General features: G+C 37.0%; 1 protein-coding gene across 1 annotated transcript in view; it reads left to right on the top strand.

The window, feature by feature from the left end:
• The window catches only part of VPS37A (VPS37A subunit of ESCRT-I), a 38,653-nt gene that overhangs the window by 6,456 nt on the left and 14,518 nt on the right, over positions 1-17,679 (top strand). The window contains exons 2-4 of the mRNA XM_060001125.1: positions 6,437-6,511; positions 8,405-8,519; positions 9,065-9,165. Coding sequence (XP_059857108.1) covers positions 6,437-6,511; positions 8,405-8,519; positions 9,065-9,165 — 291 coding nt within the window. The remainder of the gene's footprint in view (positions 1-6,436; positions 6,512-8,404; positions 8,520-9,064; positions 9,166-17,679) is intronic.

Below are 17,679 nucleotides of genomic sequence, written 5' to 3' on the forward strand. Positions count from 1 at the left end.
TTTAATCCGAATACCCATCCATCCCTGTTTAGGTTAGGTTGTTTCCTCTGTGTTCCTATAGCTCTGTGCACATCTCTGTCATGATTCAATGTCTTCTACAGAACACTGTTCAAAAACTACTGTAAAATAAGTGGTCCATGTCAAACAGACATAGAAAACAAAATCGAGTATTCTAGAATTTCTAAAAGCCTTTAATATGCTAAAGTGCATCAATATTCTCCAAGAGAAAGATACAGTATGAAGCATCTTCCAAGCAGAGCACTGAACCATCTATTTGAGCTATTTAGCTATTTATTTTAAATTTCCAGTTTCTTAATTATTCATTTTCATATCAACGTGTGTGTGTGTGTGAGTGTGAGTGTGAGTGTGAGAGAGAGAGAGAGAGAGAGAGAGAGAGAGAGAGAGAGAGAGGGAGAGAGAGAGAGAGGATGCAAATGTTAATAAGGAAGAACCTTTGTATTCTATTACAAGTTAATTACTAAAGGGATGTTGCCTATTAGCTTCAATTATACATCATGGCCCATATCGGGGAGCCCTGCCTCCCAGGTAAAGAGCATTAAGCTAAAATACCTTTGTTTAGCTCCTGAGCAGGCCCACCTGTGAATGACTGCAGGGAGATAGAAATTAACGCATCCCCTCGGGAGGCTGACCGGAAACAGGAAATGTTTGGCCTTACTCCCTCCCCTTTTAGTATAAAAGAAGCCCGAATTCTGACTCCGGCATGATGGTTCTTTGGGGGCACGAGTCTACCATCTTCTTGATCTGCTGGTCTTGCAAATGAAGTCGCTATTCCTTACCCCAACAACTCGTCTCTCAATATATTGGCTTGTCGTGCAGCGAAGAGCTCGAGCTTGGACTCGGTAACACAAGGGCTATTTTCTTTTGTTCCTCTCAGGGTATTATACAAATTGATAGTCTTCTGTTTGCTCATTTAACTCTGTTTCCTTGAAGTTTTGTGTTTGGGGCTTGTTGAGTTTGGTGCACGCTTTGCGTGGTTTTGTTTTGTTCAAACCTTTTCTGTATTTGAGATTCCTGGTTGACTTGTTTGTAGATATTTAATTCTGTTTACCATACCCTGCCTCAGGTGATAGGTGAAAAAGAATGACTCTCTTTGTTATGGGCCAAGCTGTTAGCTGTCTTTTGGAAATGGAGGCTTCCTGGGAGTCAGTAGCTTCCTAAGGCACTGCTACCTTAGAGGCTACATCCCCGTGTTGTTCAGGGGGCAGATACTACTGCTGTCCTCTGGTTGGAACAAGCGGGGCACCAGGAGAGTGCTCTAGCTTCCTGCTGGCCAACGTGTCCCAGCACTGTCTACCCTGAGACGCGCTCCTGCCCTACCCTCCACCCTCTGGTTTGCGTTGAATCGGTTCAAGGGATTGGAGGACCTTCAGACTGCTCCTACTTTGCTTTGGTCTTATGTTTTGGGTCGTCATTAGTTCCTGTATTTATTTTCTTTATTTTTTTTTAACGCTGATCTTTTCCTTAAATCTAATCCCATCTTTTTTTATCTTTCTAAGATTCCTCAAAGCTTCTTGTCAGTTTATGGTACTATTTGCTTTCCAGCACTGTTACAGATTTGCTTTTTAAAAGTCAGTTTCGATATTTCCTGGAGAAAATGGGATGGGAAAGGGAAATTGTCTAATCTTTATCTACTGTCTTGAAGCATCTAAACCCTTTATTGGAAAGGATCACTTAAAAATCCTCCCTTGAGCTACCCAACACTGCCAGAGATGCATGAAATCAGTATCTTGAATTGCTCTTTTTCAGTCACTTGATGTGCTGTGTGCCCCATCAGAGCAAAGACCACACTATTTCTATTTCCTTGGAAGATGCTGGATATATGGTAGCTGTTCAGTTGAACCTAGTCCTAGTTACAAAATACAAGTTTACACAAAATACAAAGTAAGGAGATAAATGATTGTTCTATAAAAGGAATCTTTTAACCATAACTAGTGCCTCTTGCATTTCAAGATCTGCTTGTTTACAGTTTTAGGGACTATTAAAGAAATGTGGATGCCAGTTAGTGACACATGTGACAAAGTTTTCTGTTGTTGCAGCTTTCTTTAGTCCCGAACAGATCCAGAGCCACTGAAGTAAAGCCATAGTAATTCACTGCTCTCAGAGAACCTAGGAAATAAAATTATTAATGGAAGGCTATTTAAATTTTCTCTGGTGTGATTACAGTATTACTTCAAAGTGTGTGTGTTTACATCCAAAGAGTACTTACCTGTCAGCATAAAGATACGGCTATATATGACTGTAAGAATGTTTATCAAAGTATAGTTTATAGTAGTAAAACTTAGAAACAATCTAAATATTGATGCCAAAAACTCAGCCTCTGTGCACCAGTGCCAAACCAAATCTTGGAGACAGAGTTTTGGAAGAAGTAGAAAAGAATAGCTCCATTGCTTTGCCAGGCAAACAGGGACACAACAGCCTCGTGCCCTGAGAAACTGTGTCCCAGCCTGGGAGGATTTGGTGAGTTTTATAGCAGTGGTTCAAGGGCAGAGTTGCTAATAAGGATCAGGGTGTGTGCAGGGCCTGCACTCCTTTAATTTGGCCTCAGGTGGTCTCCTCCCTTGTCTCTGCATCCCCTCCCTTCCCTGATTAGCAGCTGTTCAAATCTGCCCTTTAGAATTCAGGGAAGGTAATGGAGGCTGGAGTGTATTCAGTGTATTCCCTACAAACAAGAAACGGAGGACACAGAAAGGCTTCCATGCCCAGGAGCCCCACAGGGTCCTGCTCAGTTTCAATATCTAATAGTATGGAGTAGTTTAAACAATATACTAGAACTTTATGCAGCCATTTAAAAATATTGTAAAATAACATTTGCTGATTTGGAAAAATAATTTTTTTTCTAATGAGAATGAATTATTTTTGGAATAACTTTTTTAAAGTTATTTGAAAATAGCAAAAACTTCAAAATAAATATGTGATAAAGATTCAGGGAATGATTCTTGTTTTAATTAAGTAGAACAAATATCTGCTGTTTTGTCTAACACAGCTAGTGTAGAGGAGGAAAAAGCTTTCCTTGATGCTCTTAGGGTCCCTGGCTGGGTCTGAAAATTAAACTGACAAAGACAGATTAACAGGAGAAAAGCATAGAAATTTAATTAATGTGAGTTTTACATATCAGGGGGCCTTCAAAAGGAAATGAAGACCCAAAGAAACAGACCTGAGTATTTTATGCTGGGTTTGATGAAGAGTGGACAGTTGTGGAGGAATATGATGGGTTAAGGGGTATGAGGCACGTCTTAGAGATATTGCGGGTTCAGTGCCAGACCACCTCAATAAAGCAAATATTGCAGTAAAGCATGTCACATGAATTTTTTGGTTTCCCAGTGCATATAAAAGTTATGTTTACACTATACTGTAGTCTATTAAGTATGAATAGCATTATATCTAAAAAACAATGTATTTTAATTAAAAATACTTTATTGCTAAAAAATGCTGTTATCTGAGCTTTCAGCAAGTCGCAATCTTTCTGCTGGTGGAGGGTTTAAAATATTGCAAGAATCACCAGTATGTGACACAGAAACATGAAGCGAGCAAATGATATTGGAAGAATGGCACCAATAGACTTTCTCTATGCAGGATTGCCACCATCCTTGAATTTGTAAAAAAAAAAGGGAAAAGAAAAGAAAAAGGCAATATCTATGAAGCACAATAAAGTGAAGTATGCTTGTAATTGTAGTAAATGGGGCAGGGGGCATGTGGTTGCAGGGTACAATGATGACATAGCAAGGCCGGTTTGTTAGGACTCTTCTTGGTGTCCCTATGTCTTCTGAGATAAGGATGCTCCTTTCCTCTTGGCATGGGGAGGGCACCTCTTAATGAGGTTTTATGACCTGTTTCAGGGAAGAAGGGTGAGGGGGGGAGAAGGTCAGAGTAACTTTCCTGTTTCTGCTATTTTCTCATACTCCTTCAGCTTAAAATATTCAAGATGCCAAGGTGCCACATTTAGGGGTAGCGTGTCCTGAACCCCATCAATTGCCATGATTAACCTGTTGTTTTGAAATTTGTTAATGACGGTTTAGCTCTCATTAATGTTACAAATATTACCTTTAGTTATTTTTGATACCTCATTTGTGGAGGAAACTTGTCAGAAATTTTAATAAATGTCAAGAACATAATTATGGGAACAGTGAATTGAACACTTTTAGCCAATGATTTAAGTAAAAATCATCTTAATCAAATTCACTTTTTTCTATAAAAATACAGTGTCTGAAAAAATGAGTTAAAACTTTAGTATTACAAATTTAGACAGGCTCCAATTTAGATGTGTGTTCTAAATGCTTATTTAATAATAGCTAACATATATTGAACAATTATTATGGTATTATGTGGGGAGGGCTTTGCATGCATTATCTCACTTAATCTAACAGTTCTTTTAGGTAGATGGGTATTTTTAACATCTGCATTTACCATTTGAGAGATAAGGCTTAGACAGATTAAATAAGTTGTCCATGATCACACAAGTGAATGGTAGAGGATTTGATCCCAGGAAGCTTAGATTAAGAGGTTGTGCTCTTAATCACTAAGATGCTCCACTTGGCTTTGAACTGGTGGATGCTTTTGTGATCAGTATTCCCTTAAAGCATTGGACACCTTAGGGTCCTAAGATAACAAAGAGGAATAAAAAACTTAAGTCATTTTATTGATTACATAATGTTTATACAGCTGAGAAGGCTGTTGGTATCCTAGTCCAAACGTGATCCCCAAAGAGAAACTTTCATAAAAATTGTGTTAGTCCGGGCTTCCCTGGTGGCGCAGTGGTTGAGAGTCCGCCTGCCGATGCAGGGGACGCGGGTTCGTGCCCCGGTCCAGGAAGATCCCACATGCCGCGGAGCAGTTAGGCCCGTGAGCCATGGCCGCTGAGCCTGTGCGTCCGGAGCTTGTGCTCCGCGACGGGAGAGGCCACAACAGTGAGAGGCCCACGTACCGCAAAAAAAAAAAAAAAAAAAAAAAAAATTGTGTTAGTTCTAATATTGAATATCTTCTTGAGTCTTTTCTCAACCATTTCTTCTCTTCAGTCATAACCTCATTCCATGGGATGTTAGAGGAGACATCTATGATTTCTCCATAACTCCATCCCAACACTTTTGAACCTTTCAAGCTACCTAAAATTTACATATTTGAGAGGCTAGATTTTTATTAGAAGGCAAAAAAAAAGTCATAGTCCAAAAAAGAAAATGAGGAAAATAAGAGGTTTTCTAAAGCTACTAATTGAAGCAACCAAAAGAAAAGTAAATTACGTAATTGGTAGATCTTTCAAAGGTATTTATGCTTGAAAAAGTTTCACGTCTGTTTGGATATTAGGCCTCCTTTCAGCCTTAACTCATTAATACTACTTAACATTTTTCCCTTTGGAAAGATTATGAATGTTGGTTAGCATTCCAAGTGATCCCCCAAAAGATTTGGTTGGTAGATTATAACTGTAATAATTGCATGCCTGCAATTAAAAATAAAATAAAATTCTGAATGTAGAACGTTAAAGTATATGGGATTTATACTAGTTGGCATTTATATTCAGCTGCTAGTAACAAAGACTCCCAAAATAGTAACTTTAACGTGATAAAAGTTTCTTTTTCTCTACATACAAGAAATTCAGTTTGACAATTCCATAGCCATCAAGGACCCAAGCTACATCTTCCTGCTGAGCTCTCCCTAGTGTATGGCTCCCGTTCTCAGGGTCACTCCTGTTCCAGCATGGCTGTTAGAAGTTCAGCTATCAGGGCCAGGCTGGAAGGGAAAATGGACTCATACCAGTTTTTTTGTTCCCTTTTAAGATGCTTTCCTGGAAATTCCACCTCACAACTTTTCTATGTTTTATCGACTGGAACTTAAGTCTACAGCAACAACTTGCTGCAAGAAAAGTTAGAACATTGCTACTCAGAATAAAATCAGGCTTCTCTTATTTAGGAAGAAGGGGAATATTTGGTTTCGGAAAGCAGCCAGCGGTCTCAATCATAAGACTGTAGGAGACATCTCATCCAGACTTCTAAGTTAAAGCTCTTAAGGCCCAGGCTTCCCCAGCTATCTATACAGCTGGGCAATAGCAGAATTATAATCAGAACCCAGATGCCTTGCTGACTTGTTCTAACTAGAGGGCTCACAATTGCTTCTACTGAGGATGAATTAGATAAGGTGATAGTAAATCGATCTAGCACTAATATAAGAGTTTTTTTGTCTCTTTACCTCACCATCTAACTCCCCCTCTCAGCAACGACCCCGCCCATATCTCAGAATAGTATTGCCTGCTTATTCGATAAACATGATCATTTTCCCCTCAAGATACAAGTTATATTGGCCATCTAAATTCTATTATTAAAATAAGGTAGTTTTAGTAGACTCTAAAAATATTTAACATTTGTTTTTAACATTAATGGTTTTTATAACTTTAGATAAATTTTTTTTCTCAAATTTTCTCCTACAGTATAGCTGAAATACAGAAAGATGTGGAATACAGGTTGCCATTCACCGTAAACAACCTGACAATTAACATTAATATGTGAGTAGAATTGTATCCTATTTTTTCATGTAATAGGACTTTAAAATCTTTTTATTATTTTGTTTCTTAGCTATTATTAGAAGTAAACTGTTTAAAAGTGAATTTATTCCCTTTCTAGTATTTATCTCCCTCTCTAGTAACTATAGTTTATTAAACTTAAAATTTTGTGAAATAAAAAATTTTTTAAGTCACCATTGTAATAGATATTGCTGTAAGAAACTATAAAAGAGGAAATGTAATAAAAAGACGTTATTGTTTTGCACTAAAGTCTAAGCTGGAGGTAGGCTGAAAGAGTAAGAATGATAATGACAAACACTCAAAGGGATCATATGTGGAAAACCATTAGAGATATAGACACTTTTACATCAGAAATAAGTGAAAATATTCTAGTTTTCGGCAACAGATAAACTACGTTAACCAGAAAGTTCAAGACTGAATTTGATCTGCTAATTATTTTTAAAGAAAAAAATTAAAAGTTGAAAATGTAATCATGAGGTTATTAAGTTATAAAGAGGAAAGGTTGGACAAAGTGATTGCTGAAGTACTCATTTAGCCTTAAGTGCAGTTACTAGTCTTTAGCATGAAAGAATTAAGTTATTACCTCAGATTGCATCAGGTGGCTAGCCACTAGAGTGAGTGTTTGGGTGAGGTAAAAAGGCACTTAACTTGAAGATAGGAACCATACTTGTTCATCGTCCTATCCTCATTGCCTAGCATGGTGCCTGCACATAGGAGGCCTTGTTAAATCCTAGTTGAATGAGTGGATTAAAGCATGACTGTATAACAGTGACAACCATTATGCTGTGTTATCTTGATATATGGGAGTTTCTGAATCATCACAGCAGCCCTGCAAATTGGAACAAATAGGTAGTGAATAGTGTAGTGGGGAGAGAAACTCAGATTGGTTGGGGTCCAAAGGCCATACATTGCCTTTTTTTACCAAACTAGTTTAACATCTTCAACTATATAAATGAAGTAGTTTTATCTCTCATCACATGCCTTAGGTAGAGCTAAGTAGGAGAAGCCAACAAGGACCCAGTTTTCTTCTTGACAGTGTTGCCAACACATAGTTTTCTGAGCCAGAAGGGGAACAGAGTGGCAGTTTAAAGGGACATACTGGTCTGAGTTTTTAGAGATTTGGAAAACGGTTCCATGTCCAGTAAACTCTCACTTTTAAAGACTTTACTCCCTAATTTTAAATTTGTAGTAGCTCAAAAAAGGTTAAGGTTTTTACTCTTTTTATTTTTTGTATTGAGAATTTACTGTTATTTACTTGAAACCATGTGATTGACTTCAAAGTTGGGAGAGATATGTTAATTGAGACATTTAGAAGAGAGCCCTATAGAACCAAGGCATGATGACAGCTACACTGTTCCAATCCTAGCACTTCCCATTTTATCCACTCAACTCTTTAAAAAATTCAGCATATAATGAAATAATTGTTGGCAGTATTTCAAAAGTAGGAAAGCCATAAGAAAAGTATACGGCCGGAACCTGTGGTCCACTAAATAGCCAGACTGGGTTAAATTAGGGTTCACCTGATAAAAATGCCTGGTCTAATTTTAGCTGAGATTTTGGATAGTTTGGTATATTGTGTTTGAAAGCAATTAATTGGCGTGGTGTGAAGAATAGTCTATAATTCACGGTATCCTTATTCCACATTAAGAAGGTTTTACTATACTGAATTACTTTATAGTCTTGTTGCCAAAGTGTATCTTTTTGTATACTTTCAATCAACTCAACAAGCATAGTAGAGCACTAATTACTGAGTAATCCAAATGAAAGTATGAAAATTTTATTTGCTTTTAAGTAATTTTGTTTTAGGATTATGACTGTATAATATCACATTTGTTGTCTTTGTTTTTGTTTTTTAATCTGTTCTACCTTTACCAGATTGCTTCCTCCACAATTTCCTCAGGAAAAACCAGTGATCAGTGTTTATCCACCAATACGACATCACTTAGTGGATAAACAAGGAGTGTATGTTACCTCTCCATTAGTAAACAATGTATGTATATGGTGTAATTTATTTCAAAAATGTTCACTGTATTTAATAGATAATCCTGATTTGAAGGTTATTTGTTTTTCAGTGGTGAGGACCTGTTGATGTTAAGAACTTTGGTTCATAGTAGATCTTTTATAGTGGTTAGAAAGAGATAAAATTCAAATATGCCTTAAAGTTCTTAGGATATATATACATAATATATATGTATATATATGATTGATTAATGTGAAGGACGGTAACTTAAATGTACTCAGTATTTACCTTTGAACCTTCAAATTATTGTCAATAGTGAAATGTGGAAGTATTTCAGCTCCATTATTGACTAAATAAACTTTTAACCTCATTTATGGTATTGATTCTATAAGAAAATATTGTAAGTTGTAGATTGCTGATATGTTCAATTGACATAATATCCTTTGCTTTTCATTTAATTCTTGACTTGCAAAAGTGGATTTAAGATTGAGTTTTACAGTTAAATTATCCTAATGAGACTTTATAATCTTTTTCTGAAGATGAATTTGATCACCGTGTATTACTGTTACTTTTAGTTTACAATGCACTCAGATCTTGGGAAAATTATTCAGAGTCTGTTGGATGAGTTTTGGAAGAATCCTCCGGCTTTAGCTCCTGCTTCAACAGCATTCCCATAGTAAGTATGTTTATATCGAAAGAGTTTGTATATACATTTATTTACTTTTGATCTAAGTAATCAAAATATAGTTTAAAAATTCAAATAATGTTAAAAGGCAATCCTCTGTTTTCCACATCCCCACCTTCACACACAGATACATTCATACTTTTCAGAGGCAACTGTGTTTTTCTTTTTTAAGCTGCTTCTCTAATATTTACCTTCATCTTTCTGAATAATGTATACATACTGCTATCTCTTGATTCTTTCATTTTAGATACTATCTATTGACTTCCTATTATGGATTGATGAGGATTTTACTTACCTTTCACAAACCTTCCTTTTCCCTCATCCTCTGAGAAATTTTTGATTTTTACTTAAACTCATGTTTGGTACTTTCATTACATTGACTCTCTGAATATTCCTTGCTGCTGAGCCTCGTACTTTATAATGTTATATTTCCCTGATGGTATAACTTTTTGCTTTTCTCCGGAGTTAATAATTACTCCATTTTTCCATTGGTTTTATTTTCTTTGATCTTTTTAATTTTCCACATCTTTTAGCAGCTCTGAAAAATACCTTTCAAATCATTTTTTCACATCATCAAACCTGTCAGGTAATCTCTAGGTTCTGGTATTTTCTCTTTGCAGACATTGCTCCATTTTCCCCCTCCATTCTGAATTAGTTACTCTACAACTGCTATAAAGCTGTCATCCTGGGATTTCCCTTTCCCACTCTCCTGTGTTGGAGTCTCCTTTTCCTGCATCCTAAGTTTTTTTCTTTCTCAGGCTATTTCCTGGTTTCTTGTATTACTGCCTCCACATAGCTTCCTAAGTAACGGCATGTTCCAGTTACTAAGGATGAATAACAAGTTATCCTAAAACTTGTGGTTAAAATAATGACAACATTTATTTTCCTTGTGAATCTGCAATTTGGTTAGGGACTAATAGAGCTTGTTTGTGCTCCACCTTCTGCATCAGCTGGCATGGCTTAAAACAATGAACACATTTACTTTGCTCACTGATCTTTAATTCAGGAAGGGTTCATCAGGGAAAGCTCTTGTCTGCTCTACTCATCATCAGTGGGCTCTCATCAGAGGCCTTACCTGGGGAGGTCAACTAGAATACCTAGATGCAGCCTGGGCTTCCTTACATCATAATGGCTGGGCTCCTGGGGTAAACATCCTGAACAGTTATGAGAAAGTCATATTCGCCTTCTCTGACATAGCTACTGAAGTCATTCCGTTTGTTCTGCTTCATTCTGCTTCTGCTTCATTCAGTTTGTTGAGGCAATCAAGAAGTTCTGATCAGATTCAAGGGGAAGAAAACAGGCTCTTCATCTTCATGTTGGAGTGGCAAGGTTCTAGAAGAATATATGGGACCAGAAATAGTGCTGTGGCCACGTTTGGAAAATACAGTATGCCACAAGGTGCTTGGAAGAATAATTTTGAGACTTTTTTTTTTTTTTACCTGCAAATGTCTTTAATATACCCTCACACTTAAAAGTTGGTAGAGTTCAAATTCTATGTTGAAGTGGTTTTCCACTGAGAATTTTGAAGGCATTCCTCTATTGTCTATACATAGGCTTCTGTTGCCAAGATGTCCAGTGGCATTTTGATTTCTGATCCTTTGTAATGTTTTTTTATTTATTTATTTATTTATTTTTGGCTGCGTTGGGTCTTCATTGCTGCACGCAGGCTTTCTCTAGTTGCGGTGAGCGGGGGTTACTCTTCGTTGCAGTGCGCGGGTTTCTCATTGCAGTGGCTTCTCTTGTTGTGGCGCACGGGCTCTAGGCGCACGAGCTCCAGTAGTTGTGGTGCATGGGCTCAGTTGTGGCTCACAGGCTCTAGAGTGCAGGCTCAGTAGTTGTGGAGCACGGGCTTAGTTGCTCCACGGCATGTGGGATCTTCCCGGACCAGGGCTTGAACCCGTGTCCCCTGTCTGCATTGGCAGGCAGATTCTTAACCACTGTGCCACAGGGAAGTCCCTGATCCTTTGTAACTTTTTATATCAGATATTCTGAAATTGCATGATGATACAACTTCATACAATCTTTACTTCCTTTTCCTGTAATATCTCTTGGCTTAGTTACCCAGTTCTACTTAATTTCCAAGAACTTTTTCTTGTTCAGAAGTCAGGTGGCATCTTTAACACTGCCTGGAAATCTGCTTAGGCTAGATTATCCCATTCATTGGGTGTATCAGCCCCAGCCATCATCTTTGCCCTCCTGTGTCTTTGTCCTGGAGTCATAAACCTCGCTGATATTCTTTATCTAAAGAATAATAAACTGTATTTCCTATCTTCTGTCAGGAAAGAGTTAAATATACCTCATTCACCTTATTTGAAGATATAAGCCAACAACTGTGATACAGTACACATTGTTAAAAAGCAAGTTTGATACATTTCTTAGATTATTTTATAGGTTGTACCCGGTATTGAGATTAAAATAAAGCTGACTGGTTCAAAATTATTAAGACTATTTCAAGGATAGTACAAATATTCCCTCACATTGAACATATTCTTTCTAAATAACTTATGTTATATTTACATACCTGCTAATAATATACCTTTACGTAAAAGTAAAGCTTTAAGATAAAGGTGAGCCATACTTTGAAATAAACAACCTTTTTAGAGAACTTTTTTAAACTTAATTTTTTTCAATCATATATTCACTTGGCTCAAAAATTTTAAAACTGTAAAAGGGTATGGGGCGAAAAGTCTCCTTCCACCTTTTCCCTTGCAGTTTACTTTTTCTTCTTATTGGTATCCAGAGTTTTTCATTTGGGTGCACATGCATAGAATTCCTGAGATATTTTATGCATATACAAGGAAATATGTACACATAGTATTATTCCCTCTTTTTTCACACAAATGGTAGCAAACTATTCCCTTGCCCTTTTTTTTTTTTTTTTTTTTTTTCCCCTCACTAAATGGTATGGTTCAGAGAGCTTTCCATGTTGGTTACTAAAGCATTTCCTCATTCTTTATGACCACAAAGTACTTGTTTTATGGATATAGCATAAGTTAACAAAACTCCTATTAATGGACATTTTTGTTGTTTCCAATCTTTCCTGAAAGGCCCATCCTTCTTTGCCCTCAGTGATGCAGTGAATAACATTAAAAGTAATATTTTACCCAAGTGTAAGTTCATTTGTTAGATACAGTCTCAAAGTGGTATACATGTTTGTAATTTTGACTGATACTGCAGGATTGCCCTACAGAGTAAGTTGTACCAATTTCTACTCCTGTACGCGACGCTTATTCCCTTTGCTGACATAGTAAACTATCAAAATGGATCTTTGCTAACTTATAAGCGGAAAATGTGTTAGTATAACTTTATTTGTATTTATCTGACAGTGAAGTTGACAGTTTTTTCCTATGATTTAGAGATTTTTTTTTCCTTTCCTTGAACCTGTGTATTCTGTCCTATTCTCCATTTTGCTATTGGGTTGTTAGTTAGTCTTTTATTAATTTGGAGAAATTCTTTATATATTAGAGAAATTATCCATTTTCCTATGACATGTTTCAGATGTTTTCCCCCAATTTGTTATTTGTCTTTATTTATAATGGACTTTGTCATGTAGAGGGTTTTTTTTGTTGTTTTGTTTTTTATGTCATGGGATTTATCATTATTTTGTCTTATGACTTTTGAATTTGGAATCACAGAAAGTCCTTTACCACCCCAAGTTTTTAATTTCCCAGTGATTTCTTCCAGTTCTTTTAAGATTTTTTTAAAAATCCAAAAACCATTTTAAATTTGATACATTTGGTTTTTATTTTATTATAGATATGAGGGCTTGGCTCCAATTTAATTTTTTCCAGATGTCCCAATGCTATTTATTGACCAATCTTTTTTTTTTTTTTTTTACTAATTTGAGATTCTTTTTATTATATCTTAATTGCCATATATCTTTGGGATTTTTCTGGATTTTGTGTTCAGTTCCATTGATCTACCTATCCATTGCCAGTGTTATGCTTTTAAAAAGTTTTGTGGTTTTTTATTTTTAATTATTAAGGTTTTCTAATGTGTTTTGCTATATGGCAGGGTTAATCTCTCTTTACCCTCATTTTTCAGGTACTTTTCTCTATTTTCTTATTTATTTTTCCATATTAGCTTTAGTATTATAATTTCAAAATCTGCGATAAATGTTTTCTTCCAACACAATTCCAATTTATGTTAACTTATTATGTCATTAAATATGACATTAAATTATGTCATGAAACAATAGCACTCCCGTTTAAAAAAATTGTTTAAGCTTGATATATTATGGAACATTTCAGTACTCTGATACCCAATTTTTTTTTCCAACACCACCAAGTAATTCTCCAGTTCTCACCAGACACTTGACTGTTTCCTACGAATTTAACTTAATTCTGATGCTATCCACCGGGAGGTGGCGTCAGATCCCACAGATTAGGGGCTCAGTCTCACAGGCTGCTCCATTTCACATACCAATTGAAAATGTATAGTTACCTGTGCTATAAATCACAGGTTCCCATGACCTCCACCTCAGGTTTGAGTAATTTGTTAAGTGGCTCATGGAACTCCAAAATAAATTTACTTATGTTTACTAGTTGATTATAAAGGATACAGATGAATAGCCAGGTGAAGAGGTACCTAGGGCAGGGCAAGGTCTAGGAGAGCCGCAAGCACAGGAGCTTTTGTCCCCATGAACTGGGGTGCACCACCCTCCTGCCATATGGATACATTCATCAACAAGAAGCTTGTCAAATCTTATTGTTCAAGGGTTTTTTAGAGATTATTCAGCAGCCCCCGTCTTCCCTGAGATCGATGGGTGGGGCTGAAAGTTCCAACTTTCTGTCAGTTGGTCTTTTTGGTGACCAACCCCGTCCTCAGACTATATAGGGACTCAGCCTAAGTCACCTCATTAGTATAAACTCAGATGTTACAAATAACAAAAAAGGGTCCTGTCATTTAGGAACTTACCAGGATATTAGGAGCACTTTGTCTAGAACCTGGTCAAAGACAAATATGTTTCTTATTATACCACAAATACAAAGTAAAGTATTTAGTATTCTATTTTTTTAAAAAGTCTTTTAATCTTTCATACAAGAGTGACTGACCCATTTAAACTTAACTATATTAATTTAAGTATTGGTATTTAGATAATTCTCATCTGCATTTTGGCCTAAATTACACTAATTATTTTAGAGTATGGTTCTCTTTGAACTGCTCTAAAAGGAAAAAAAAGTTAAATGTAAAATATCTTTTTTAGGTATAATTGACATGTAACGTGTACAAAAGAATGATCAATAGTAATTTATATTACAAAATGATCACCATGATAAGTCTAGTTAACACCCATCGCCATACATAGTTACAAAATTTTTTCTTGTGATGAGAATGTTTAAGATTTACTCTTAGCAGCTTTCAAATATGTAGTATAGTATTATTAACCATAATGATGCTGTATATTACCTCCCCATGACTTATTTATTTTATAACTGAAAGTCTGTACCTTTTGACCATGTTCACACATTTTGCCTACTGCTGCCCATCACCTGCCTCTGGCAAACACCAATCTCTTTTCTGTATTTATGAACTCAGTGTTTTTTGTTTTTGTTTTTCATTTTTAAATTCTACACATAAATGAGAGCATATGGTATTTGCCTTTCTCTGTCTGACATATTTCACATAGCATAATACCCTCAGGGTACATCCATATTGTTTTGAATGGCAAGATTTTCTTTGTTTTTATGGCTGAATAATATTTCAGTGTATATATACACCACCTTTTCTTTAATCATCTACTGATGGACACTAGGTTGTTTCCATCTCTTGTCTATTGTAAATAATGCTGCAATGAACATAGGGGAGCAGACATCTTTTCGAGTTAGTGTCTTCATTTTCTTCACATAAATACCCAGAAGTGGAATTGCTGGAGCATATGGTAGTTCTGTTTTGACGAGCCTCCATCCTGTTTTCCATAGTGGCTGTACCAATTTACATTTCTACCAGCAGTGTACAAGCATTCACTTTTCTCCATAGTCTCACCAATGCTTGGTATTTCTTATCTTTTTGATAATAGTCATTCCAACAAGTTTGATAGTTAGTAATCTAATTATCAAAGAATTAGCATCTTTTCTTGTACCTGTTGGCCATCTGTATGTCTTCTTTGGAAAAATGTCTATTCAGATTCCCATTTTTAAATCAGATTATTTGTTTTTTTGCTGTTGAGTTGTATGGGTTCTTTATATATTTTGGATATTAATCCCTTGTCAGATAGATGGTTTGCAAATATTTTCTCCCATTCCGTAGGTTACGTTTTCATTTTGTTGATGGTTTCCTTTGCTGTGCAGAAGCTTTTTAGTTTGATGTAGTCCCATTTGTTTAGTTTTGTAAGTGAGGTATTAAAGTCCCCTATTTTTTAAAAAAATAAATGTATGTATGTATTTATTTCTGGCCACATTGGGTCTTTGTTGCAGTGTGTGGGCTTCTCATTGCAGTGGCTTCTGTTGCGGAGCACGGGCTCTAGGCACGCAGGCTTCAGTAGTTGTGGCATGTGGGCTCTAGAGCACAGGCTCAGTAGTTGTGGCGCACAGGCCTAGTTGCTCCTCGGCATGTGAGATCTTTCCGGATCAGGGATCGAACCCATGTCCCCTGCACTGGCAGGCAGATTCTTAACCACTGCACCACCAGGGAAGTCCCAAGTCCCCTATTCTTATTTTATTGCTCTCTATTTATCCTTTTAGGTCTGTTTATATTTGCTTTGTATATTTAGGTGCTCCTCTCTTGGGTGCATAAATATTTATAATTGTTATATCCTCTTGTTGGATTGACCCCTTTACCATTATGTAGCGCTCTTCTTTGTCTCTTATTACAGTCTTTGTTTTAAAGTCTGTTTTGTCTGATATAAGTATAGCTACCCCAGCTTTCTTTTGGTTTCTATTTGCATGTAATATCAGCATAAAGAAGTCCCTTTAACATTTCTTGTAAGGTCGGTTTAGTGGTGATAACTCCTTTAGCTTTTGCTTGTCTGGAAAACTCTACCTCTGCTTCAATTCTGCATGAGAACTTTGCTATGTAGAGTATTCTTGAAAGTGTTTTTCTTTTGGTACTCTAAAAATGTCATTCCCCTGCCTTCTGGCCTGCAAAGTTTCAGCTGAAAAATCTGCTGGTAGTTTTATGGGGGTTCCCTTGTACTTAACAAGTTGTTTTTCTCTTGCTGCTTTTAAGATCCTTGCCTTGTCTTTAACTTTTGACATTTTAATTAAAATGTGTCTTGGGGCTCCCCTGGTGGCACAGTGGTTAAGAGTCCACCTGCCGATGCAGGGGACACAGGTTCGTGCCCTGGTCCGGGAGGATCCCACATGCCGCAGAGCAGCTGGGCCCGTGAGCCATGGCCACTGAGCCTGCGCGTCCGGAGCCTGTGCTCCGCAATGGGAGAGGCCATGACAGTGAGAGGCCCACGTGTCGCAAAAAAAAAAAAATGTGTCTTGGTTCATCTTGTTTGGGACTTCCTGGCTTTCCTGGGTCTGGATGCCAGTTTCCTTCCCTAGGTTAGAGAAGTTTTCAGCCATTATTTCTTCAGATAAGTTTTCTGCCCCTTTCTCTGTTTTCTTCTCCTGCTGGTACCCCTGTAATACAAACCATAAGTTCCTTAAGCTATCTTCACTTTTTTCCCTTTTTTTTCTCTGCTCTGATTTTGTGAGTTCCACTGCTCTGTCTTGAGTTCACTGATCATTTCTTCTGGCTGATGACTGTGACATCCTTTGTTTACTGATATGGCAGGAAATATTCCATTTCTCACTCTGCTTCATCCAGTCTGCTATTGAATCCCTCTATAGTATATTTTTCAGTTCAGTTGTTGTATTCTCCAGCTTTGCTTCTTTCTTGTATTTTCTTTCTCTTTGTTGAGGTTCTTTCTATGTTCAGGGAGCATTTTTATGACCTTTACTCTGAACTCTTTATCAGGTAAATTATGTATCTTCATTTCATTTCATTAAGGTTTTTTTTTCTGAGATTTTATCCTGTACTTTTATTTGGAACATATTTCTTTGTTTCTTCTTTTTGCTTGACTCTGTGTAAGATAAAACAGTTACCTCTCCCAGTTTTGAGGATGGGACAAGGAGATGAACCTTATCATTCAACCTTACCCTGGCTCTTGACTGTCTCTCAAGCCTTTGTGATTGTCCAAGCAACCTATTATTTTTTTAATAGCTCCCAGGAATTAAGGGTGTGTCAAGACCTGTCATTGCCCCACAGGGGAGGATATCCATACCTAGATTTAGGCTGATTGGAAGCAAGACCCTCAGGCGGCAGCTTTTAATGTATGCAAATATATGCAGTTCTGTGGGACCACAAGCTTATTAAGTCCTGCTAGCCACCTGAGCCAGGTGATGAGAATGAAAACATGGTGTCCATTGGCCTCTGTTCCCTGAAGGCACTTCCGTAGGCCTTCACATGCATGGATTCCAAGCCTGAAGCCCACCCCTCAGACTGAAGCTTCAGGATAAGCAAATAGGCCTGTTTCACATTAAGACTGTGGGTGTGTTTAAGTGTGCTATCTGCAGT

Source organism: Delphinus delphis, chromosome 21 (assembly GCF_949987515.2).
Source record: "Delphinus delphis chromosome 21, mDelDel1.2, whole genome shotgun sequence".
NCBI lineage: Eukaryota > Metazoa > Chordata > Mammalia > Artiodactyla > Delphinidae > Delphinus > Delphinus delphis.